Consider the following 26,163-nt stretch of genomic DNA (forward strand, 5'->3'; position numbering starts at 1 on the left):
TATGTCATTTCATAAGTCATACGTGTATGCAATGTAATGACCCAAAATTCACGGGCATCGAAAAAGTATAATATCGGGCCTCCGTCTTAGTAAATTGAGTCCGAAAATAATTATTAGAAATATTTACGAGACTAGTTGTATGTTTAATTAAGTTTTAGATAGATGAATTTAATCTAATTAAGAATAATTAGGAAAAATGATTAAATTGAATAAAGGGTAAAAGTTTAATTATAGATCAAAAGAAAATAAGAGGGACCAAATGGGCAATTAAGCCACATTTGGAAGTTGAGGCGGCATAACATTGTAAAAATCTTAGATTTTTATATTATTTATTTATATAAATATATAAATTAATTATAAAGGATATTATTAAATTAATTATATTATAAATATTATATTAAGAAATAAATTAAATAAAGATAAATGTATGGTGATATTTAATACAAGTGTATTAATAAAATACATACATTTGTAATACTTATATTTAATTACTAAATAGATATTTGTTTTAATTATTATATTAAAGTAATTAAATAAAAGAAAACAAAAGAAATAAAATAAAGGAAATAAAGTAAAGTAAGTTAAAATAAAAGAATAAAAGAAACAAAAGAAGAAAGAAATAGAATAGCCAAAGACGAAACAGAGAAGAAACAGGGGAGAAAGAAGAAAAAGAAAGAAAAAGGAAAAATTGAAGGTTTAAGGTTTAAAGTTTTGATTGGTAAGTCAAATTAGCCATTTTCTCTTAATTCTAATGTTTTAAAAGCTTTAAAACAAAGTTTTGATGGAATTAAGTTGATATTTTGTAAGTTCATAGGTTTTCAAGTATAGTTTATGTTGAACAAAAGAGATGAATTAGGGATTAGCTTGAAGGAATTTTAAGTTAGAATTGAAAAAGGGATTAAATTGTAAAAGAAACTATAAGTTTTATGTTTTAGGGACTAAATTGAGGGAAATTCGAAATTAGCAAAATATGCTGAAATTTTGATAGTTAAATTTTAGTTTGGATGAAATTTGAATAGAAATAGAGTGTGAATTGAATTAGGAAAGTAAGTGAATTTAGTTAGGATTAAATTGAGAATTAGGAAGAAATTGAATAGAAATTCAATTATTTATTATAATTAGTGTTGTAATTAATATTACAAATTATTATTTTCGTAGCTAACAAAGAACCCGAGGCATCGGCGTCAAAAGGAAAGGAGAAAGTTATCGAGGACTAAAACGGGAGAATAACGGTTTGTATTACTATAATTCAAGTTATTTATTATTAAATGCTAAATTTTAATTTATGTGTCTAGTAAATGAAATGTGAGGTAAGTATAATATTAGTATTAATTTATTATTAGTATTATTATTATTATTATGAGTGGGAATTAAATTGAATAGTTTATATGAATTAATATTTGAATTGTTTGTTGATTGAAAGCGGGAAATGAATTTGAATCGAATTGTGAATGGTATTAAATTGTATGGAAATGTATTGAGTTGTGAAAATGTGTGAATTTGTGAAATAATTATTGATTGAAGGTGGAAAAATGATTGAATTGAAAGTGTGAGAAATTGTGATTGAATTGAGAATATATGTGATTTAAATACCCTATTAACTAGTCGGGCTGAGTCGGATATAGTTGGCATGCCATAGGATTGGAAGAGTTCAGGGATACTTCGACCTCGAGTCGATGAGACACTGGGTGTCACTATATTTCTTCGGATAGATTCGATGAGGTACTGGGTACCAACTTTCTTCGGCTTTGTCGATGAGACACTGGGTGTCAACTATTGCTTCGAACTATCCGATGAGGCACTGGGTGCCATTCTGGTGTGTTTGGTTGGATCCGTGTATCCGCCAAAGTCCGAGTTTTGTTAATAGGGTAAATGATGAAATGATAAACCGAACGAGTTGGTCAAACGAGCTATTGAAATGATATGAAAAAGTTGAATTGTGAATTGAAATGTGAAATGAGATTGAGAAATGAACCTAAGGTTCATGATTTATTCAAACTCAAATTGTGGATATACGATATTGGTTGATGAATTGCTATTGTTGAAATATTGAATTTAAATTGTATATACGATTTATGCATTACATGTACATTATTGTTATAATTTGAATTATGGTAATACCACTGAGTATGAATTACTCAGCGTACGGTTGTTTCCGTGCGCAGGTCGATAGAAGTCAAAGGTCCTGGTTCAGCATCCAGATTAATCCCGGCTTCGGCAAAACTTGGTGATGTATTTTTCCTTTGGTAAAGGTGGCATGTACATAGATTGTGTATAAAGGTTATTATGTTTTAATATATAATGGTTAAAAATGTTAGTATTAAAAGTTTATGGATTTTAATGAAAGAAGTCTATCTATTTTATCTAATTAGTACATTGTTAAATTTTAAATTGATATTGTGTAGATTGAGTTTGATTAGAAGTATTTAGAATAGAAAATGTGAATGTGAAATGAATTGGTTGAATTGGTGATATTTGGGAACTGTATGGTTTTAATTTGCAGGGGGTTTTATGTAAAAATAAGCAGAAATGCTGCCGAAATTTTTATAAAAAAAAATGAAGTCATTTGGTAAACAAACTAATAAATTTTATGAATTATTTTAATATATTGGTTATTTATTTAAGAATTGTTGTAAATCGTTCGATACGTCCGGTAATGCCTCGTAATTCTGTTCCGGCGACGGTTCGGGGTTAAGGGGTGTTACACAATATGTCATACTCAGTAATAGTCATATAAATATCATAAAGCAAAATGGTCATACATAGCAAAAGGCCATAACAATCATTTCATTTCCTAGGGGTATAACGGTCATTTTATCCTATAGGGGTATTTTGGTCATTCTACCTTTCAAGGGTGTTTCAGTAATTTTACCCATCGAGGGTATTTCAGTAATTTTACCCATCAAGGGTATTCTAGTCATTTTACCCTTCGAGGGTATTTCGATAATTTTACCCATCGAGGGTATTTCGGTAATTTTACCCTTTGGAGGTATTTCGATAATTTTACCTATTGAGGGTATTTAGGGTTTAGGGTTTAGGGTTTAGAGTTTAGGGTTTAAGGTTCAGTAATAGTCATATAAATATCATAAAGCAAAACGGTCATACATAGCAAAAGGCCATAACAATCATTTCATTTCCTAGGGGTATAACGGTCATTTTATCCTATAGGGGTATTCTGGTCATTTTACCCTTTGAGGGTATTTCAGTAATTTTACCCGTCGAGGGTATTTCAGTCATTTTACCTTTCGAGGGTATTTCGATAATTTTACCTATCGAGGGTATTTCAGTAATTTTACCATCGATGGTATTTCGATAATTTTACTCATCGAGGGTATTTCAGTCATTTTACCCATCGAGGGTATTTTAGTAATTTTACCTATCAGGGGTATTTCGATCATTTTACCCTTCGAAGGTATTTTAGTAATTTTACGCATCGAGGGTATTTTGGTCATTTTACCCTTTGAAGGTATTTTAGTCATTTTACCCTTCGAGGTATTTCGGTAATTTTACCCATCGAGGGTATTTCAGTAATTTTACCCATCAAGGGTATTTAGGTAATTTTACCCTTCAGGGGTATTTTGGTAATTTTACCCTTCAAGGGTATTTTAATAATTTTACCCTTCAGGGGTATTTCAGTAATTTTACCTTTCGAGGGTATTTCGATAATTTTTTCCTTCGGGGGTATTTCAGTAATTTTACCCATCGAACGTATTTCGGTCATTCTACCCATCGAGGGTATTTTAGTAATTTTACCCATCAAGGGTATTTCGGTAATTTTACGACCCAAACCCATGAAAACGCCCATGGAGGCCTCAGTAATCCTACGCCCAGTCTCGTGGGCTAGATTTTCTCGCACGAGCGATTGTACGCTCATGTGGCCTCGATTTCCGTGTTTTCAGCTTTTTGGCTTTTGCCGATTCGCAATAGAGAGGGTGTGATTACACCCTGATTGCGAAGGCGCACCTAAATCCGCGAACACCTAAATCTGCATTCAAACATGTTTTCCATTAGATGCTAAACAGGAAAGGCTAATCTCCTTCTAAACATCCTTGATCAAAACCAATCTATTACTTGCCTCGACTAACAAAGGAATTGCTTAGCCACTTGCAAACGATGTCGACTGATTCACTCTTGCTGATAGATATCTGCAATACTACCACACATTAATCAATATTGCTTATTCATGTGGTTGAAATCCACACATAATCAAATATAGTACCAAGAAAATTCGGCCCTCATATAAGAATACTAGCCTACCTATCTTGATTGAGGGATGAGAGGATGATTTCAACGACTTTACAACGCTTGCACCATACCATTGCTCGAGGAAAAACCGGTAGTCGATAATACTTGTTACACAAAAATGAAAAAGGAGAAAAAGAGAAGTGCAGCGAAGGTTCGGCACAAAAGAGAAGAAAGGGATAGGGATTCGGTAGATAGGATACCAAACACCTATTCGGTCACTCCAACAAAAGAATAAAAGGGAAAGTAGGAGAAGGCAGATGAACAAACCCGAGAGGTTCCCAAGATCCTTTGTGAAAATAGGCATAAAGAAAACAGAAGGGGAGAAAGAAAAGCCAAACAAAACCGAAACTGACCAAAATTTCAACTGCGAATGAAATAATACACTTCAATACTGAAAACCTCAACAACCAAATGACTAATTCGACACTGGCATTACCCCCTAGCCCAATTTTCTAGAGTGCTAGAGTCCAAATTCGGCACAACTCCTCCTCTCAACAGCTCCTCAATTTTCTCCCCTTATCACTCCACCATTTCCTCCTCAACTTCCTCCATGACCAATTCAAACTTCAAACTTCTTTCTGCAGTATTTCACTCCAACACTGCCACTTACACGGCTCAAGTAGCAAAATAATAATTCATTACACACCCCGGGACTTGAACCTCAAACCTCACAGTTACACAACACACCACCTTGCCACTTGACCACAAACTCTTTTTGTGATATAAAACAAACACTATTACTTATAAGACCTATATGCCAGTGTCTAGATTCATTTAAGAGCAAAACTAAAAATTTTGCAAAAGCTAAGACTTGAACCTAGGCTTCTCAAACATTCCCAAACACTCCTAAATCACTTAACTACTGAAGCAGACATTCATTTATGTTACTTCTTTGCACAACTAATTATTTATGTATAGCCTTCTAACTGTTCCCTTGTTCAAAACCTATTTCTTCTAGGCCCAAAATTCGGGATGTTACATCTATGCTATTTCAATAAAACTAACATGAATTTCATGTAGAAACCTATTATCCTTACCTTAATCACTTGAAATCAAAGCCTAATTCTTATTTTCTCTCACCTTTAAGCTATTGATTCTTTTTTTCATGAAACTAAATAGGCCAATAGGCTTCTCTATTGATTTTACTAAGAAATCATGAAAGAAATTGAAGAAATTGAGCTTGGAAAAGCTTAAAAATGGTGGAAGGACATAATTGTAATAAAATAAAAAGTTGAAATAGGTGAAATATGAAAGTCGCGTGGATTGAAGATGATAATGGGATGATTTTTTTATACCATTCTATAAAAATATCCTATTATTTTAATCACAAAATGATAATTACCAATTTAGCCCACCAATTACCATTTAACATATTTAGCCCATAATTATCTTATTAACTAACTACTATTCTACCATTCATCTTTCTTCATAATACCGTGTATGAATCATATTTTATTTTGGTATAATCCCACTTCTAGTCCTTCCTCTTTTTTCCTCTAATTCAATTTAATCTTTTCAAACTTTTAATTTCCTCACTTTTCCCCCAATACTTTCCATTATCTTACAACTAAGTCAACATTCCAAATTAATATTCTTGTCTCAAAAGTATTTTTAATTCCTTATCGAGTCTAATTATTTTCTACACTAACACTCTAAAATTCCTATTTAATCCGTTTCCAAATTCTCTAATATTCCTAACCCAACATAGCACTGATCCTAACTCCGAGGCATAACGAGGATGTTACAATTTCGATGATTCCAACCATACCTAACATTACATACACCAAACACCAAATGCAAAAGATCCAAAACATGTTCGATTTCATACCAAATAAGCTTAAACATTCAACTTAACTTCCTTACGAGATATTCAAACCAAACTCACCAATTAAGCTTAGGTATTTCATTTCCATGACATGCATTTCAATCAACTATCCAAACACGTATCATTTGCCAATACCAAACCATTCTAAAATATGTTAATTTATGTGCCCTATATGTCTTAACATCCTAATCAAAATACAACCATTCATCTAGGCATCCCAAATGCCGATTCATGCATTTTAAGCCATATGCAAATCCAAAAACTAGTTCACAAATATGTATATCAATCAGTCATCCAAATACCAACTTGTCACTACCAATTCATACCCAAATATGCTAATTCAATTATCACGTACACATTTCAAACCATTTACTAAATCATACCATTTCAACAAGGCATTAACATTACCAAAATCATGCATTAGGTAAGTTAATACTATATACAACATTCAAAGGTAACATTTGTAAAACACCTATGTACATGCCACAAATACGGACTTAAAATGATTAAAAGCTACGGATTCAGAAAAGGGATAGTGTGAGCTTCGAAAGATCCGCTTGACGTATTTCGCAAGGTGAAATCTACAAGGGAAGGGAAAACAACAGGGGTAAGTATAATGAATGCTTAGTAAGTTCATATGAAACTTACTTAACTTACCTTGACAATCAATAAACTAAACATTTAACATGATAATAAGTCAATTTGGCATTCTTTGGCATATGCTGAGATGACTAATGCATAACATCATGTACAACCAATCGGTTAGTAAACTTTCATAAAATGAACTTGTAACAATGATTGTATATATAACAACTCACATTAGAAACATATATGATTCAATTCGTATCTAAACCATTTCAATATTTCCTATTTCATTAGGTTAAGATTTCGCTTGAGAGAACTGTAGTAAATTGAGCTCGGCCACATGAGACTATTTTGCTCACAGAAGTTGACAGTGATCAGGGTTGTGTTGGAAAAATCTCGGTTTGATAATGGTTTTCTTGCATAACAAAAAAATAATATTTTGAAAACCAACCCGATTTGTGATATTTATAGCAATAAACCTTAACTGAAGTCGTACATGTGTTTTTGGCTTAATGGATGTTCGTTGTTCCTGACTTTCAACCAAATGATCTTCTTCGCTATTCTCGTACCATGAACTTCTTTGAGTGTGGGCTCGAACAAATTGGATTGGATTAAAACACAGAACTAGAAAAAGTGTTCTCTCCTTTTGGGGTGAAAACAAAAATTCTCTCTTCTTTTTAGAAACTGGAAGAACTATTATTCCAGAAAAATATATGTAAAATTTTAGAATAAATTCTCTCTATTTCTCGACAGAATAATAATCTCTCAAAGTTGTGTTAATAGTTCTATCGATGCCATATATACGGGCCATCACAAATGAAATGGGTTAATGGTCGTCTCTTATTCTTTTCCCATGGCTTTTTGGACTTGGATTTATGAAAAGTTTGAGTCTTACCATCTCCAGTCTTTGTTAACTTGTTTTTGTATCCCTCAACATTGCCCATTGGTTTGAATTTGGGCTTGGAAGACTCAAGCTTGTCTTTCTTTAGAACAAGCCCAATAAAAGATTCTGTTATGGTCATGGTTTTGGTAAGCTCTTAAACTCTTCAACATTGCAACTCTTGTTTCACCCATGGCTTTAGTCTATCCATAAAGGAGAAGAATGCCTCTTTCTTGCCCATATCAGAAATCTAGAGGATCAGTTCGCCGAACTCCCGCACACACTTCCTAACTGTGTCTTGTTGCATAAGCCGACGCAATTTTGCCGAAGCCTCATCCTCAGCATACTCAAGGTAAAAATATGCCTTGAATTCCTTTTGGAACTACAACACCATCATACCAAAGTGACATCAGTGAAATACATGGCAATAGTTTTTACCTTAGTAGCATTTTCCATGATGCCTTTGGCACAAAAGTATTGCTCAATTCCCCACAAGAAGTTGTCCATATCTCTTACAAACCTTGTCCTCTTGAATTCTTTTAGCTTGGGGACATCCATGTTGGGCTTGGATGCTGCAATAAACACCCCATTACCCAGAGCGACCTTGTAGATTGCGAGCTCACCCTTGAGCTCCGCAATCTCTTCCTTTAAGGTCATCACCATAGCCTCAAGAGCATCATCCCTTCCCATCATTTTGTTCTCAGTGGAACCAAGAGATTCCAACTTATAGTCATTGAACTACTCCTTAATGATTCCATGATTCCAACCTATTAGTGAGTTTTCCCTCGACTTCCTCGTGTGTCTCCCTTACGTCCCTCATGGATTCCTCGAGAGTGACCACTCGTCCTTCTAAAGTCGACGACATGTACTTTGATCAACTTGCTTTCTTGGCCCTTCCACGAGTTTCTATTGATTTAACTTGATCGACAACTTATTTCAATATCTCAAATAGTACATTCAAAACCTTTGCTCTGATTCTCATAATCCGTGCCACCTTAGGCAATTTCTTAACTTAAGAATGAAGTGATTACAAATTAGGGGAGAGGTATTTATTTATAGTTGAGCTTCCCTAGATCCAACAAAACAGATTAAAATATATCAATGGCCAAGATTAAAGGCAATCTACAAATTAAATCTCTTAAGATTACAAATCAAATTTTCTAAGATTATAGATCTTCAAAGATTGCAAATTTTCTAATATTACTTTCCTTGTTTCCCAAGCTATGTAGATGGGGTGTTCAATTTTTCCAAGTAATAGGCCAATTCGGTTGGGCCATGTGGTCTTTCATGAACAAGATAATTTTGTAACACACTATACTTGACCCGATTGACGGGTTTGAATACAAAGAGTCACATCATACTAACTGGACTAAGACAACCAACTAAGAATTTTAAAAAAAAATACTTAACTTATTGTTTAAAATGACCTGAAACCCTCTTATCAAATTTGTAACTAACTAATCTACCAAAATAAAGCGTTATAGTTACAAATTCCTAGTTTAAGTTATTAAAATGCGAATTTATGAAAAGATTTAAAAAAATGACCTTTCAACATTTGAACAATTACTCATCATAGAATAATTATACCCAATTCATACGCAGCTATAAAAAATTTAGACCTTGAGGCTTGACCTCTAGGTCACCCTGCTATATGCATTTACAAATAAGAACACATGTTTGTTTGAACTTGAGCGAATTCTGGCTTGATCCCTCTTTAGCTCCTCATATAAACCATTATACTTGGAAGACAAAACAAAACTAAGTAAGCACAACGAAACTTAGTGAGTTTCTAATATTTCATACATTTATGAAACTATAAGTTAGAATTTCATGGGTTTGATCTCTTGTTTAGCATCATTTACACCATTATAGTTTGCACTTCTTCTTGGGTACTATTATTTTCCCCCTTACGTTGGCTCAACTTAATAATCTGTACACTTTCAGCACTGTTACAATCCTTTATTGCAATCACTCATGCTATAAGCTACAATGCAGAATAACTTCGTTTACCCATTCGCTCTGGTTCCTTACAAAATGAATCATTAGCTTTTTTGCTTGCAAAATGTACGTAATATAACTTAGTGATTTATACCATTGCGGACTAACGTACGACGGATTGACCTCAGAGAACTCATGCATGGGGATTCACACGTAGCAAGCTTTTACATACATATATACACATAAAATCTTATATATGTGGTCTTGAGCTTGGCTAACACATACTGGTGGATCTTTATGTGCGGAATTATCATCATATATTCATATAGGCGGTTTCTTACTTGTGAACTCAATCTTAATAGATAGTTGCTATAAGACTCTTATTTGAAGGAGTCACTACTAAATTCTTATTTAGCAGATAGTCATTGCTGATTCTTGACTTAACGCTAATTCTTGACGGACTCTTGGATAATAGACATACTAAATCTTGTGAAAGATAGTCCTCTTGAATTCTTAAAATTGAATCATGAATATAAGATCAGCGAAATGTCAACTTGAATCATCCCGATAAGTCCATTGTAAAAGAACTCATAACATAGGAACACTTCACATCAAAGGCTCGTTCGAGCTAACCATGTACAGATGTGTCAGGTTACCCGTCCGAGCTATACCTTTATCAACACAATAATAGCCTGGTCATGGCTGTATATACATGTAAGGTTACTGGTCTAGGTTAAACCTTTAAAACGACATCAGATTACCAGTCTAGGCTAAATCTGTGTCATATGTATCTTTGAGTCCGCAAAAAATATTGGACCTTGGAATCATCAAGAAAAAACCCGTGACCATGTGTATGAATCTTTTACTAAGTTCACTGAGACACTTTCATTTATATCTTCGATTTTATTCCTTTGTATTAGTGGACTATCATACACACATATATATATGCGGATTTATATACGTGAGCTGTTGAATTGTAAGATGGAGATGCTTGGTGCCTTATTAAGGAATTCTCTTATTTGCTAAGAGTTTGAGATATAACGAAACTGAAGCATGAGGTGTTATTATGTTGGGAAAATCCAAAGGCTGACTGGTACAAACTTAACACTGATGGTAGTTGGAAACCATACCAGAATTTCGTAAGTGCCAGCGGTGTAAGATGAGATAGTTTAGGGAATTGGTGTGTTGGATTCTCAGTTGCTCTTGTGAATTGTAGCATTGATCAAGCAGAGCTTTGGGGATTGATTCATTGTATCGATTTGGCTTAGGGTAAAGGTATTCGTAAGATATATATTGAGTCGAACTCTTTTACATCTGTGGACATGATTAATCATGGTGTTTCTGCACTGCATCTACTTTTTTGCCTAGTTCAAGAAATAAGGGAAAGGGGTAAGATTGGTTGCCTTCACTAAACTATGTGCCGAGACAGAAGAATAATGTGGTCGATTGGCTAGCCAAACTGCACTCTTGTATGGATGAAAAATTCTAGTTTTTGATATGCCTCCTACAGTGTTTGGTCGTTGTTGCTTGTAGATGTTGTTCGAGTAGTTTTCTGAGACTTGATGCTAGTTAACTTTGTTTTGGGCTTTGGTCCTCCTTTTATCAACTAAAAAAAAGGTTATTATTAAATGAACCAATTTAATCACAGTATTATTAAAAGAAATTAAATAAGATTAAATTTTAACATATTTATTGTTTTTAAAAAGATCATCTACTATTTAATAGAATTAATATTTCTAAAGCTTTTATTGTTTTACAAATAGGTTTTCTTTTGAAATTGAATTGCAAATAATATATATATATCTATTTTGAAATAGTAAAAGTTTTTATTAAAATCTACCTTATTTATTCTTTTAATATAAAAAACTAAATTAAATCATTTAATAATAAAAAGGTAATTTAATCTCATTACTATATTTTTCATGCTTTATCTTTGGGTAGAGTGCTTTTCTTTTTTCTAAAATTTCAAACTGGACTGAAAATGTGAAAGGGAAAAAAGATGGTGTATTTTTTTAATCTAATTGCAAAGTTCCTGCATGTCGTCCATGTGCCAAATGCATGGGAACCTAAGGAGTCGTGACGGCATCAAATGTTAACCATTGCCGTTAGTATGCTTAGAATATCATGACTAAAGTCCCACATGATAAACATAACCAATAGATTATTCACATGCTTGGAATCCTTTTGTACATTGATTCTAGATATATAAGACAATCCTCGTTTGTGTATTTTCCTTTTATATTTAAAATTGTCAAATCTATTTCATTTCACCCATAATTGAAGTTTGGATCAGGAATAAAATCTCTCAAAACAGAATATTTTTAGATAAATTATAAAAATAGTCACTTTTATTTGACTTGGATTATATTTTAGTTATTTATATTTGAAATATTATGTTTCAGTCACTTATGTTATCGTTTTGTTACGAAGTGGTCACTCTACCGTTAAGCTCCGTTGCCTCCCTAACGGTGGTCCCATGTGGCAGTCCAAATGAGTTTTAAATGCCAACTTGGAAGTCCAAATTAAATTTATTTAATTAAAAACTTATTTTCATCTCAGTAACTAGACATTCAAGTTGGCATTTAAAATCCATTTGGACTGCCACGTAGGACTGCCGTTAGGGAGGAAACGGAGTTTAACGGTAGAGTGACCACTTTGTAACAAAACGATAAAGTAAGTAGCTGCCATGTAGGACCGCCGTTAGGGAGCTTAACGGTAGAGTGACCACTTCGTAACAAAACGATAACGTAAGTAACTAAAACGTAACATTTCAAACATAAATAACTAAAATGTAATATGAAGCAAACAAAAATGATTATTTTTACAGTTTATCCATTTTTTTCTCAACCTTAGGGAATTGGATAGATCCCTAGAATTAACGGGGGCATATGGTACCTTATTTTTCCTTGGTTTGAAATTGTTGATATTATATTAATATGGATTAAATTTATAGTCGAGTCAAACTGAATTTTTAAATGAAAATTTTTAATCAATTTAAAAAATATTAAACTCTTTATTATTTGATCTGATAAACATTAATTCATTTAATAAATCTTAACTTATTTTGGATAGATTTATAAATGCTATTGGTTGATCAGGAGAGAAACTAAGTATTTTTAGGAGATTGAAATAAAATTATAAAATTTCAAGAAGTCAAAAATAAATATATTGTGTTAAAAATATTTAAGTTAAATTATTTATTTTTTAGAGAAGACAAAATTAAATTTTTTTATATAACTAAAGGATTAAAATGTTTAATTGAGGGTTTTATATAACAATTTTACTATTTGACCAAGGGGCCAAGGCTCCAGGCTGTTCCGGCTACCCCTCTGTGGCTGACAACGGCGTTCAATAGTTTTCCGCCGGAAATTTGGAACACCTATACCCAGTGTATTTGTACACAATTTTTGCTTGAAAAATGATGCAACAATACGCATTTATTTTAGAAAAGAAAAATCTAAAACATGAAAGCCAACATAAGTGGTTTACAATTATCAATGTGCTTTGCATTAACATTGTGGAATTGGGCCTAATATAAGGTAACGTGTTTACCAGAATATAACTATTAAATCCTAATATGTATTTTATTTCATTTTTACCAAAATAATCATTAAAAATGTTATAATAAATATTGATAGTAGAACGATTGCAAAACAATAAAAACGAAAAAAAAGAACATACCGATTTTACGTGAAAATTCTTTCGGGAAAAAAATCACAGGTAGAGGAGAATAAATTCAATAATGTTAAAAACCGAATGATACAAGAGGAGTTTTGACTACCTCTATTTAATGGTTGAAAACCCCTGTTCCAATCAAAGTCAAATAATAGAAGCGTAGTTCTATACACTCTCACCTTGTATGGTATGGTCTGTACCGCGCTTCCAGTTGCGGCCCGAGGCTAAAGCCCGCCACAGTTCCCCTTATTTTGCAACTATATTTATTTCTTCAACAAGTGGTGAAATTCAGGTCATGCAAACTCTAACAAAAAGTATTGAAGTTCTAAATACAAACATGATACATATACTAATTTATTGTATTATTTAATGTTTATTGAACTATTTTTATATTTATTCAAAAGGATTGTTGTAAGAAAATGTGCCCCTGTTTTCTTTAGTGATTATAAAACAAAATTAGATTTCAATTTTATATTTTATATTTTTAATATGTTGACATTCGAATAATTTAATTATTTATTTTTATAACCACGTTTAAATGATTAATATCTTCAACCATTTTAGTTAAAATGTTGAAGTGAATTTTTTTATAAAAAATATTTTTCCAAAAAAAAGGATTTGGTATAATAAATTCATAATAAATTGAAATGTGTTTTTTTTAAGAAACAAATAAGTATCAACATTTTAACTGGAATAATTAAGGGTATTGGCTATTTTGAATGACAAATAATAATAGAAGTAAAAGAACCAAATTTTGTCAAACTAAAGTATAGATGCTAAATCTTAAATTTAAACATAATAGAGGGATCATATAACAATAATTTAACCTATAATGATCTATCTAATCATTTTATCATTAAATCATTTTTTAAAAAAATTATCTTTAATCAAAACTTCTAATTAGTAAAAAATAAATTCAGTCATTACAATTGTTTTAATAAATTTATATTAAAATTCTATAATCATACAATAAATAATTATAATATAATTAAAATTATATAATAAAAAATAATACTATGCAAATTAAGTATTGTTCATTTATGTACACTAATATTATTCATAGCGTTGGGTTGATTATTTATTTGTATTAAACTAAGGGTATAAATTTGAAAGTTAAAATATACTCCAATCCTCTTTTTATTTTCAAAAATTTAAACCATCTATTTTTTATTTAAAAATTTAGGTTCAACTGTCACTACTATTAAAATCCTTCTATTAAATTTACTGGTGTAACATTTTGAAATAAAAAAAATCTGATAGTCATGTAACAATAAAAATAATACTAAAAATGTTTATATAATTTTTTTCTTAAAAACATTCATTTGAAGTCATCTTGATAAAATAAATCTTTTTATTGGAATAGTATTCCTAAGAAAAATTAACATCAGTATTTTGATTGAAATAATTAACAATATTAAATATTTAGACTAAAAAATGACATGATAAAAGTAGAAGGATCAAATTATATAAAAAATAAGATATATAGATTAAATCCCAAGTTTTAACATAGTATAAGGGCTCAAACTGAAAGACATTGTTTATAACATAAAAAAAGAAGCAGCAAGGCAAACCTAAGCAAAATAAAAGCTACGTACATGTATTGTTTTAATTGAAAAACTAATGATGTTAACTATTTAGATTAACTAATAACATTATAAAACTACATGGATCAAATTACAATAAAAATTAAAGTGTAGCAATTAAATATCAAACTTAAGCATAATAGAGAGACTAAAATTGAAATTTAACTATTTTTCTAAAACTGCCAGAGAAAGATAAGAACTGACAACCTAAAAGAAATAGGAAGTCATGCGTCTGTCTCTAAGACTCTTGAAGTATTCAAATTATATATATCCACATAATGTTTTAACCGAAAAGTTAAATATATTAATTATTTGAACTAATTAATAACATTAAAAAATATACGGAACAAATTATGTTAAAAATTAAAATGTATAGATTAAATTTCAAATTTAAGCATATTAGAGGGGCAAAGATGAAATTTAACAATTTTTTAAAATGAAAAAAAGAAAAGAGATGGAGAATGTATGAGAGAGCCACGTTCATCACAAGGAAGGTCCTTTAGACCTTTCTTTTTATATATAGGTGTATAGATAACCATTAAGTTCAAGCGTATACAAAAAATAATAATGGTTCTGTTCAGGCATTCCTTTCATTTGCTAGCTTCAAAGAACAGTAAGTTGTCTTTATAACAAATCCAGTTAACTCAGTAATTTGATAAGAAACTTTGTTGAAATTAAAAATTTTGCTTTCTGTACTATATGAACAAAGTAACAAGTTTACAAAGATGATAATGATGTAAATATCCATTCAATCACTCACAATTGTCTGCAACTCAAGAGTTGCTAAAGCTAGAAGATGCCATCACCCACCTTTGGTTCTATATGTCTCATATAGGCCAAACCCCCCCTTTTTTTATTTTTTTATTTTTTAAATTGTTCTAATTCTTCTTCTTCCCTTGTGTCAATGTTACAGCAAGTTCTGACTGCTGTGATTATATCCTTGCTAATGGTTGCCTTTTCCTTTGAAGAATTCATGGTTCCCTCCTTATATACTGCTGTCTGATGGAGATGTTTGCATGTAACAAAAATTCTCTCCTTTAAGAATGCTGATTACCTGTTTGATTTGGTGTTTTAAACAAAACAAAGGGTCACTTATAAGTCATAGCTGTAATTCAAGGAAGGGTTCTCATTGTGTAGAATATAAATACCTGACTCATATAGGGTCGAGAAACCGGCTTGGTCCTTGTACATGCAGTTGCAGCAGTCATGACTCTATAAATTCCATGTAGGTCTGACCACTCTGAGTCTTCCTCTAATAGCTCATAGAATTTTCTTTGTAGCATCAAAGGCCGAGCCTATCATTCCCGAATTATGTACCGTATATGTTATTGGAATTGATAAGTCTGAAAGAGAGCTAGTATCGAACTCGAACAATAAACAAAGAATTGACCACTAACCCACTCAACTAAACTTTTGTCATCCTCAGGTGCCGATGTCCGGCAAAACAGTCTCAATAGCAGAATCCCGAACGATAGGACATCGCATTTCACTAGTTCTGTTGTTTCGTGACCTAAAGGATCCTTGAGGAACCTTTTATCAACAGAAGTTAATTTTAGATTATTGCCCAAGAAAACAAATAAAGCAAGTTGCCCTAATGATGAAGGTGTGTGTGTGAATGAGTGTGTGTGTGTGTGTATATATATATCAGAATATAGAGTGAATCTTGCATACCCATTCTTGGAGTTAAAGGATAGTTGTTCATTGTGAAGCCATGTAGCCTTTCCAAAACCCAAAATCTAACCAAATTAAGGAAAAGAAACATCAAGATCAGAGGATAAGAAGATGATATACCCTGCATAAGAGATTTTGGTTTTAAGGTATTTCACCATAGGCTGCAAATCAAGTCTTAGAAAAATGTTTTGGGGCCGCAAGTCGCCATGGACAACTGGCCATTGTGGACATTCTTCGTGCATGTATCGAACGCCTTGTGCTATAGCTATGGCAATATTCAGTCTGGCTTGAAATTTCAACTTCTTTCTTTCCGAGCCTGTAAAAGGAATGAAGCCTTTAGCAAATTTAAAATGGTCATAGTGAACATTTAAAAAGGAAGGGTTATACATATAGGAGGAGTACACTCACCCCAAATGTATCTATCTAATGACATTCCTTGTAGGAGAGGAAAGATCAAAATTGTTCCGTTTTCGCTCTGATGGAAACCCGTAATAACCTTTATGTTCTTATGGTTCATAAACAAGGCTGCTTTCATTTCTGCTTCAAGAATGCATCCAGAGTGTGGAACAAACCTCTTTACAAATACAGATTGATGGTCGAAGTATCCAATATAGGTGCTATAATTTTTCTCATGTTCATTCCTAGTCCTTGTTGAAAACCTTTTTGTTATTTGTGTAATCTCTTCCCAACTTAGCTCCTGCGGCCTTTTTACTGTAAAATCAGCCGCGGAAACTCTTGAGCTGAAGTTACTACAAGGAAGATTATGACCGGCTTCGTTTTCTTGAAGTGGCTCTGGCTTCATTTCCTTACCGGTGCTTGGCCAAATGACCATCTTCTCTTTCGATGTTGATCCCTTTATCAGCTTTGGAGACTTGGGATTATGTATTACTTCCATCAGCGTAGAACATTCTGATGACTCATCCTCTGCAATCCAATGATCATCAACAATGGCTCTATCCTCATCACTCACCAGTGATACATTACATCCGGTGCCACTCAACCGGAAAGTTAAGTGTTTGGTAAAACAACTGCAAGAATAAAATGGACGAAACATTTGACACTTCAGAGTATAATCTCCTACTTAGCTAATATACAAGAGAAATTGGAGAAAACTAACCTATCAATAATAATCCAAGTAGCACCAACATTGTTGGCCTCTTCTGTTATGATATCCTTTGGTTGGTAGCCTGCAGCAACTTTTACCATAAACTTCACCTGTAATACAGACATTAAATTCGCTTATACTATTAATCGACTGAACCGTGACAAAGGACTTGTGTTCAAGTTTTTAAGTAGACACCAAGGAACAGCTAGAAGAAGACTTACTCCATTGCTTTTGCATCTCTCATAGAAGGGTCTCAAAATTCGCCTATAATTCTCCTTTTTTTGGTTGACTTGATCACGAAGGAACCTGACGCGGGGATCATCTTCACATGTATGATTGCACCTATGATCTCCACGAAAACCTTTGCTGGAAGATGGTCCGGAACAATCGACGGAGAGAAGGGTGAGAACTAAAATCTCATCCACCGTATTATTACTCATGTACGTCGAAGCCTTCTCCAGTGGTACGATGCCTGTCTTGTCGGCGGCGGTGACTTTTTCTCCTTCTAAAACAACAATCAATCTTTGTACACTCTCCCTCCTTTTTCTAGTCGTCATTGTTTAACAAGGTGGCCCGAGAGTATATCCTTACACGTTACTCCCTAAACATGCTAATAATAATAACCTGTTGTGTTGCATTTATTTTGAATTTTCAATGGCTGCTTTGCTTTCTATTGTATGTCTACATAGTTATTCTTGTTCCTTGTTATTAACGATGCCGTTCACACTCTGGGAATGTCCGGTAACCTTGTTTATTCCTTTGGCTATACGCCGCATCGCGTTTTGGCCGACTTCCGTAGAATTTGACGTTTTTTGAAGACGTTAATTCAATTCCCTCGAAATTGTTCCTGGCGTGGAATTTGCAATATGGACAGCTCGGGGGAAAGTGTTTGAAGTTTGAAGTATTGAAAATAGGGAAGGAGGATGAAACAAAGCTTTAGTTTCGTCTACTTTAGTCTTGATATTTTTTTTATTTATTTTACCTCTAACTTAAAAAAAATAGCTCATTTAATTTTAACCCTTAAACTTGCCCTATTAGATACGTGACATATACGTGAATTGTTATATGAAAGTCACATTAGCAATTAATTAATTTATTAAATTTTAAAAATTCAAAAAATTTATAAAAATTAAAAATTATTAAAAGTATTTTTTAAATTTTAAAAAATTAATTAATTGCTAACGTGGCATACATGTGGATGCCACATTAATAAAGTTAACAAGTGTTAACTTTTTCATCCATTTTGGGGTGATTTGATAAATAATATAAATTCAAGGGCTAAAAGAGAAAAAAAATAAATGGAGAGCTAAAATGACTTTTTTTGTAAAGTTGGAGGGCCAAATAAGTTATATGCCTTTTTCAAATTTTGAGATTTCAATCATAATTCAAATGGTAGCAGTTAAGTGTGCTTTGTTAAAATTTGATATTAGTCTTGTACTATTTGTAAAGTTGCAAATTTAGTTTATGTTTTCCAATTTGATCATTCTTAGTTTCTATACTTTCCGAATTTGAAATTTCATTCTTGATAAAAATGATAAATGTTAAATCCGTCGGTTGATTTTTGTGAGTAATATGTGGAAACAATAAGTTGACATGGTATTTCATATGTGTTAATATGTTTATCACATTAAATTTTGGAAATAGTTAAACTTAATAAACTTAATATCCAATTTTGGAAACAATAAGTTGACATGGTATTTCACATGTGATAGTATGTCTGTCGCATTAAATTTTGGAAATAGCTAAATTTAATATTCAATTTTGTATTGTAATATTTCCAAAACTAAGTGAGAGGATTTAGGTAAAAATCTAGACTCGAAAAATAAGTTTGAACAAAAAATAAGGCTCATTTTTTAAATGGGTCGGGTGTAACACCCCTCGCCCGACCTGATCGCTAAGTCCGACCTACGGAATGCTACACTTGTTGCCGGAGCAACCACAATCATATAACATTTAATTTGATTCGTTATACCAATAAATACATGCATTATAAATGATAAGTACACTATTCATTCATTCTCAAGTCTTACATGAGCTTATGAAAGCCCAATACCATCCCTAAATCAAACAAGAGTTAATCTGTGAAGTGTTTCAAACATTTAAGGTCAATGTCATGACTTTTAGAGTTTGGTGTCACGACATTGAAGATCAAATACAAGCTTCCCTGATCGAGGACCATATTGCTAAGCTTTCAAAATAAAATAGTTAATGTCACGACATTCAGGTTGTGAAGTCGTGGCATCATAGGCAATCCACTAAATTCCTATATCAAAAGACTTCTACCTAACAAATTCAAACACTCAATTTCAACTTAACCATACCATACCAAAAACTTGTTAAAACAAACCATCCTATATGAACAATGCAATATAAGTTCCATTTATCATAATTTATACCATTTCAACTTATTCAATTTCATATCATTCGAACATGCTATTTTAAATCACTAAACATAACTCAAACATATTTACCAAAACCAACCATTTCAATTAAGCATTAACATTGCCAAGATCAAGCATTAGATAGGTTTCAAACCACGGCTAACATTCAAAGCTTAACAAATATATGATACCTATGTACATGTCACAATTCCAAACTTTAAATGATTGAAAAGTGATCGATTCAAAAATGGGATAGCGTGAGCTTTGAATGATCCATTTGACTTATTCCACAATGTGAAATCTACAAGGGAAGGGAAAACAACAGGGTAAGTATAATGAATGCTCTGTAAGTTCGTATGAAATTTACTTTACTTACCTTAACAATTCAATAAACTAAATATATAACATGATAATAATTCAATTTGGCATTCTTTGGCATATGTTGAGATAGCTAATGCATTACATCATATACAATTAATTGGGTAGTAAACTTTTATAAAATAAACTTGTAACAATGATCATATATATAACAACTAACATTAGAAACATATATGATTCAATTTGTATCTAAACCATTTCAATATTTCCCATTTCATTAGGTTAAGTTTTTACCCCAGAGAACTATAGTAAATTGAACTCGAATATACAATACTATTTTGCTCACACAAGTTGGCAGTGGTCAGGGTTGCTCATACAAGCTGACATTTATGAATCTTCTCACACAAGTTGACATTTTATAAATTTGCTCACACAAGCTAACATTGTATCAATGTTACCAATCCAAGCTAAACCAACTATACATATAACTAAGAATCCGCAACAAATGTTGGATCTCATATCATCATGTAAATCCCTGATCAATTTCGTATCGTTACCTTGTACCCTTCCGTATAGCCAACATTTTCACGTTTTACAATTTAGTCCATAAATAGCCAAACATGCCAATTTCCACATTTTCACTCAAATATAAACATACAATTGAAACAAATACAATTCAAAAAATAATTTAGATAAGTTCCATAAGAACTTACTTGGCAAAACAACAATAAACTAGACTTTAAAGACTAATCAATAATTTTTGCTTTTCCCTGATTATCTTCAGTTTGGTTCAATTTCTGATTTATACAATTATCTAGTTTAATTTATAAATATAAAACACTTTTAAACATTCTATTATATGCATGTACCAGTTCAATTTCATTTTTTGAATGTCCCTTAAGTTATTCATTTTATTCAATTTAGTCCCTAAAACCGAAATAGCAATATCTTCCAATTTTGAGCTTCGATTTCGAAACCGATATCAATTACATCCTTGTTGCAATTTATACACTTTAGTCCTTTTTCTATCAATTTTGACCCTCTACTATCTATAATTACTAAAATTTTGCATCAATGTTGCAATTTATTCACTTTAGTCATTTTTTACAAAACTAACAATTAAATTTCACAATCTAATCCTTTTTCACATCTAAGCTTAGAATCTAACAATTTAACATCAATTTCTTCAAGAAACCATCAATGAAAATTTTCAAAAACTTTAACAGTTTTACAAATTATACATGGGCTAGCTAAATCAAGTTCTTATGGCCTCAAAAACATAAAAAAAATACAAAAAGAATGCTTGAAATTAACTTACAATTGAGAGACCAAATAACTTGAAATTTTTCTCCAGTTTTCTTATCTTTCTCACTTCAAGGGTGAAGAAACTTTATTATTTTAACTTATATACACTACACCAAAACAGGTTTTTAGCGGCGTTTTTTTATGCCTTTAGCGACGCTAAAAAGCACCGCTAAAAGTATTTGCGGCGTTTTTGAAAGTGTCGCAAAAAACGCCGCTATTGTAAACGCCGCAAACTTTTACAGCGTTTTTAGAAATAAACGCCGCTATAGATCATGACCTTTAGCGGCGCTTTTCCCACAAACGCCGCTATAGGTCGAGACCTTTAGCGACGCTTTTTCCAAAAACGCCGCTATAGGTCAAGACCTTTAGCGGCGCTTTTCCCACAAACGCCGCTATAGAACAAACCTTTAGCGATGCTTCTCACAAAAACGCCACTAAAAACATAATATTTTAAAAAAATATTTTAATCAAATAATATTTATTTTTATGATAAATATTATATTTTATTTTATTTTTTAAATTTGAACTTTAAATATACTTTGAAGAATAAATAAAAATATTATTTAAATTAAATTTTCTATGAAAATTTTAACTTTAAAACTACATATAAAAATTAATGAATTTAGTTTTAGAATTTAAAATAATAAATTAATAACACAATTAAAATCCAAAAGTTAGAACTCAAGTTGTCGTATATATTAAAGTAAAAATAAAAATTTAAAATCAAAATTAAAATAAATCAATAACAAGGGTTTTAACAAACATGTTCATATATCCAGCTCGCAATTGAATAACATATATCATACATCCAATATTTTCAAGCAGTAAGCAAATCAATGACGAGACAAGGATAGCAGTAAAATATGTAATGCCCACCGGTGACCAAAAGGAGCCCAGAAGTATGTTGCTTCAAGAAAACAACTCTCTTCCCCATAAACCTTCCAGCCAACAAAATCAACACAGTCCCTGGTGTAATGCTTGCTGTAAACAAATAAAAAGCAAGTAAAAACCCAAAAATAAGGAACATTTCTTCAGAAATCTATAAAAATTTTAAGTGCCTCAATAAGGTATGTTTGAGGGGAAAATTTATAAACAAATTCCTGCTCTAACTTTGCTACGGTAATCTCGAGAATAGCTATGCTATATAAAAGCTCCTTTTTTTAATTTACAGAAATAATTCAATTTAGATTGGTATGCAATATAATTAATATTATTCTGTATTTTCAAAGGTTAAAAATTGGTATGCAATATAATATTAGAAAAATGGAAATTGACTCATATCATTCATTTAATTTTACCATATACTTTTTCATGCAATAAAATGGAATGAAAACAACATAAGCGGAAGGTTGGTGGACAACACCACCAAATTGTGCATGATGAATCGGAGTCAAGGCACGTCATCTCCTATCATCAAACCTACTGGCAAATGGCAATGGAACCTTCCAACATTTTTTCTTTCTTTCATATTTTAGATTAAAATACTCATAAATGTCAATTTTTTTTAAAAAATATTTGATTAAGCTGATTTTTGAAAAATATATGGAATATGTCATTTTAACAAAAACACTTCCCGTCATAAGCATTTTTAGGTGAAAAGCAAAAAAAATACTTCTGGTTATATCAACGTCAATATTTTTTTTTACAGTTGAAGCGTTTTTATAAAATCAACTTATTCCTATAAATTTTTCAAAAATTGATCTAATTAGGTTTTTATTATTATAAAAATCGACATTTATAAGTATTTTAATCTATATTGTGAGAATCAAACCCTCCATTTTTAATTCTAAAAATTTAATAAATAACTTCAGTAAAATTGAATTATGTAAATTAAAAAAAACAAAATTATTCAAATAATTAATATTACTGAGATTATTCCAGACTGACCTTATCTGGAAGCTTGCCTGGAGAACTAGAAGAAGGTGAACCAAAATGTTCAACAGCACTTGCTAGAGCTAAGTGCAAATCGGTCTCTTCCTGCAACTGCTGCTGCAACTTTTTAACCTGTATCACCCAAGTGGTAGCATGTTTCATGAGAATGAGATATAAATCCTGCACAAAGCTGGCTGTTACCGATAAGAAAAAAATGAAAATCAAAACATGTATATCATGATAACGACATGTCATTCATTAGCAAAACCGTTAATTCTCAACGAGTAAACAATGTGTTTCATGTTTTCATATGTCTCCCCTTAAAAGTCTATTGTTATGCCGATGCTTCTTTGCTTCCTAATAGAATACATCAAATCAACCCTCGATAAGCTTAAGATTTATAAAGACGAGGAGCGAGAGTGATGTAAATTCGAAGACTAAAAACGAGTTCAAAAACCCTTACTTCTTGCAATCTCCATCGTTTTGGGGGGACAAAAACATAAGAAAGGGAAAATTTTCTAGAGAAACCGATTTTCGAACAAATACGCAAAAAAAAAATAATGAAATAGAATTAGAATGCTCTTACTTCTTGCTCAAGCTGGTATTTATAATTACACATCTGTTGATTTGTCTCTTGTCCACTCCTTTCATGGGACTTACCATCCTGGTATAACAACATGATTTCAGAATCTAAAACTCTTTTCAACAAACCTAAACAAATATATCATAAATTCATAATAAAAACCCTTTCTCTCTTAGTAAAACTAACAATTTCCCCTCATAATAATTTGGATTTTGGAAATTTTAAGGAACATAATAAAATTAGCTATTGCAAATTACCTCCAATTCAGAACAAGAATTACAAGAATCATCCCCAGCTGAAAATGACTTGCTCCAAACCTTACCACTCTTCCATTGTAAATACCTATTAATAGAACTTCCCCTGCAAAACCATCAATCATGCTGCATTCACCATTACAAAACCAGAAAAAAAAAAGCAGAAAATGAAAAAGGACCAAAAAAAAAGACCCACCAACTGATTGGTAGAATAAAACCCCCATTATAACCATCTCAAAAATGAAAAGCTATTAAACTAAAATATGAGCATGAATTTGATAGTAAAAACAATTGCACATAAAAAAATCATGTAAACCAAACCTTATTGGTGAGAATTCCTTTGATAATCCTACAAAGCACTTCCATTGCATATTTGTTCAACACAAACTCAAATGTTGAATATCCTACCATGGTACGATACAGATTTGCACAAATAGAAGCATAACACATTCATATCAAAACACCAATTTCAATAGGCTATGCCTAATTTCCAATTTTTCATATTTGGAATGCAAAGACATATATAATTTCAACTTAGATATAGGTATAACAGGGAGTAAATCTATCTAATTCACTAACAGTATAAGCTATTAAAAAAATAAAGCAAGTAATACATAATTCCACAAATTTTCAACTAAACTCAATAGATTAAATTGAAAAAAATATATATATATTATAATCTCGCATTTCCAGATTAAATTCTAAATGTTAAAGCACTTGAGTTTAGAAAAGTCCAAATTCAGAAAACTTCAAATAAATAAAAAAAATATGATAATCTAAACCAGAAATCCAATGTCGATGAAGAAATTCAAACCTAAAAATTCTACACATGAAAGTAGCTTGAGTCTAGAAAAGTCCAGATTGGTAAAAGGAAATTAAATTACATTTGAAAAGAAACTGAGAACGCCGGAAACCCTTAACGAGGAGAATAGATAAAAAAAAATATAAGGTTGGTAAAAGGTTTTAGGTTTTGGCAATTATTTATAGATCTGATTGAGGGTTTTAATAAACCCTGATTTAGAAAGGGTAAGGAGAGGAGAGGAGGAGATTACGACGAGGGGTTGAACGAGAGGGGAGCTGGTTTGAAGAAGAAGGTTGAAGGCGAGTTCGTTGTTTCTTGTTTGGATCAGAGGAAAATGAGAAAGGAAGGAGGGATATTTTTAGGGGGAAAAATTTGGGGTTTCAGGGGAAAAATTAGGGATAAAATTGCACCATTTTTTTAAAAAGTGAATGATTTTTGCGGCGTTTTTTCTATTTCTTACCTTTAGCGGTGTTTTTCATAAAAGTGCCGCAAAAAAATTCATTTTGAACAAAATTACCCCGTTTTGCTATGCTATGCTAAAAGGGGCTATTTTTTAAAAGTAAAATTATTTTGTGGCGTTTTTATATAAACGCCGCTATTGCTTACCTTTAGCGGCGTTTTTCGTAAAAGCGCCACAAAAAAAATTCATTTTAAACAAAACTACGCCGTTTTGCTATGCTATGCTAAAAGGGGTTATTTTTTAAAGTAAAATTATTTTGTGGGGTTTTTTTATATAAACGCCGCTATTGCTTACCTTTAGCGGCGTTTTTTGTAAAAGCGCCGCAAAAAAAATTCATTTTGAACAAAACTACGCCGTTTTGCTATGCTATGCTAAAAGGGGGCTATTTTTTAAAATAAAATTATTTTGTGGCGTTTTTTATAAAAACGCTGCTATTGCTTACCTTTAGCGACGTTTTTCATAAAAGCGCCGCAAAAAAATTCATTTTGAACAAAACTACGCCGTTTTGCTATGCTATGCTAAAAGGGGGCTATTTTTTTAAAGTAAAATTATTTTGTGGCGTTTTTATATAAACGCCGCTATTGCTTACCTTTAGCTGCGTTTTTCGTAAAAGCGCCGCAAAAAAATTCATTTTGAACAAAACTACGCCGTTTTGCTATGCTATGCTAAAAGGGGGCTATT

At 31.8% G+C, this 26,163-nt stretch overlaps 2 protein-coding genes and 1 long non-coding RNA gene across 14 annotated transcripts; 1 reads left to right on the forward strand and 2 right to left on the reverse strand.

The window, feature by feature from the left end:
• The first annotated feature begins 983 nt into the window (after window positions 1-983).
• On the forward strand, window positions 984-2,299 carry LOC121224138 (uncharacterized). The gene is made up of 2 exons (XR_005921680.1): window positions 984-1,232; window positions 2,166-2,299. It is a non-coding gene; the product is annotated as an uncharacterized lncRNA (long non-coding RNA).
• Window positions 2,300-15,395: 13,096 nt separating this feature from the next.
• On the reverse strand, window positions 15,396-17,541 carry LOC107943206 (receptor-like cytosolic serine/threonine-protein kinase RBK2). Its single transcript, XM_041106831.1, has 6 exons — window positions 16,811-17,541; window positions 16,558-16,718; window positions 16,403-16,467; window positions 16,129-16,261; window positions 15,880-16,026; window positions 15,396-15,785 (listed from the first exon to the last, which is right to left on the reverse strand). The coding sequence occupies exons 1-6, from the start codon at window positions 17,454-17,456 to the stop codon at window positions 15,717-15,719; spliced, it is 1,221 nt and encodes a 406-aa protein (XP_040962765.1). The 5' UTR covers window positions 17,457-17,541; the 3' UTR covers window positions 15,396-15,716.
• A 4,686-nt stretch (window positions 17,542-22,227) lies between these two features.
• On the reverse strand, window positions 22,228-25,424 carry LOC107946058 (uncharacterized). Of its 12 annotated transcripts, none has more exons than XM_041106833.1 (6): window positions 25,105-25,414; window positions 24,542-24,624; window positions 24,224-24,326; window positions 23,970-24,047; window positions 23,399-23,563; window positions 22,228-22,492 (listed from the first exon to the last, which is right to left on the reverse strand). In XM_041106833.1, the coding sequence occupies exons 2-6, from the start codon at window positions 24,589-24,591 to the stop codon at window positions 22,466-22,468; spliced, it is 423 nt and encodes a 140-aa protein (XP_040962767.1). In that variant the 5' UTR covers window positions 24,592-24,624; window positions 25,105-25,414; the 3' UTR covers window positions 22,228-22,465. The 12 variants fall into 12 exon arrangements, 11 of the variants coding, with proteins under 11 accessions (XP_040962767.1, XP_040962770.1, XP_040962768.1 ...); XM_041106836.1 differs by having other exon boundaries at window positions 23,399-23,515; window positions 25,105-25,403; XR_005921681.1 differs by lacking the exons at window positions 24,542-24,624; window positions 25,105-25,414 and adding an exon at window positions 24,417-24,471 and having other exon boundaries at window positions 23,399-23,515.
• Between the last annotated feature and the right edge of the window lie 739 nt (window positions 25,425-26,163).

Source organism: Gossypium hirsutum, chromosome D12 (genome assembly GCF_007990345.1).
Source record: "Gossypium hirsutum isolate 1008001.06 chromosome D12, Gossypium_hirsutum_v2.1, whole genome shotgun sequence".
In the NCBI taxonomy this organism is placed as follows: domain Eukaryota; kingdom Viridiplantae; phylum Streptophyta; class Magnoliopsida; order Malvales; family Malvaceae; genus Gossypium; species Gossypium hirsutum.

What these genes read in the sequence shown, in the direction of transcription:
- LOC107943206 (XM_041106831.1), bottom strand. Translation starts at nt 17,456, where the DNA reads ATGTTTCGTCCATTTTATTCTTGCAGTTGTTTTACCAAACACTTAACT. An exon ending in GACTTGATTTGCAGCCTATG is followed by an intron (nt 16,468 to 16,557) that starts GTGAAATACCTT and finishes TAATTTGGTTAG; the next exon opens with ATTTTGGGTTTTGGAAAGGC. An exon ending in CTCGACCCTATATGAGTCAG is followed by an intron (nt 15,786 to 15,879) that starts GTATTTATATTC and finishes CAAATCAAACAG; the next exon opens with GTAATCAGCATTCTTAAAGG.
- LOC107946058 (XM_041106833.1), bottom strand. Translation starts at nt 24,591, where the DNA reads ATGCAATGGAAGTGCTTTGTAGGATTATCAAAGGAATTCTCACCAATA. An exon ending in AAGGAATTCTCACCAATAAG is followed by an intron (nt 24,327 to 24,541) that starts GTTTGGTTTACA and finishes ATGGTTTTGCAG; the next exon opens with GGGAAGTTCTATTAATAGGT. An exon ending in ATTCTTGTTCTGAATTGGAG is followed by an intron (nt 24,048 to 24,223) that starts GTAATTTGCAAT and finishes TTGTTATACCAG; the next exon opens with GATGGTAAGTCCCATGAAAG.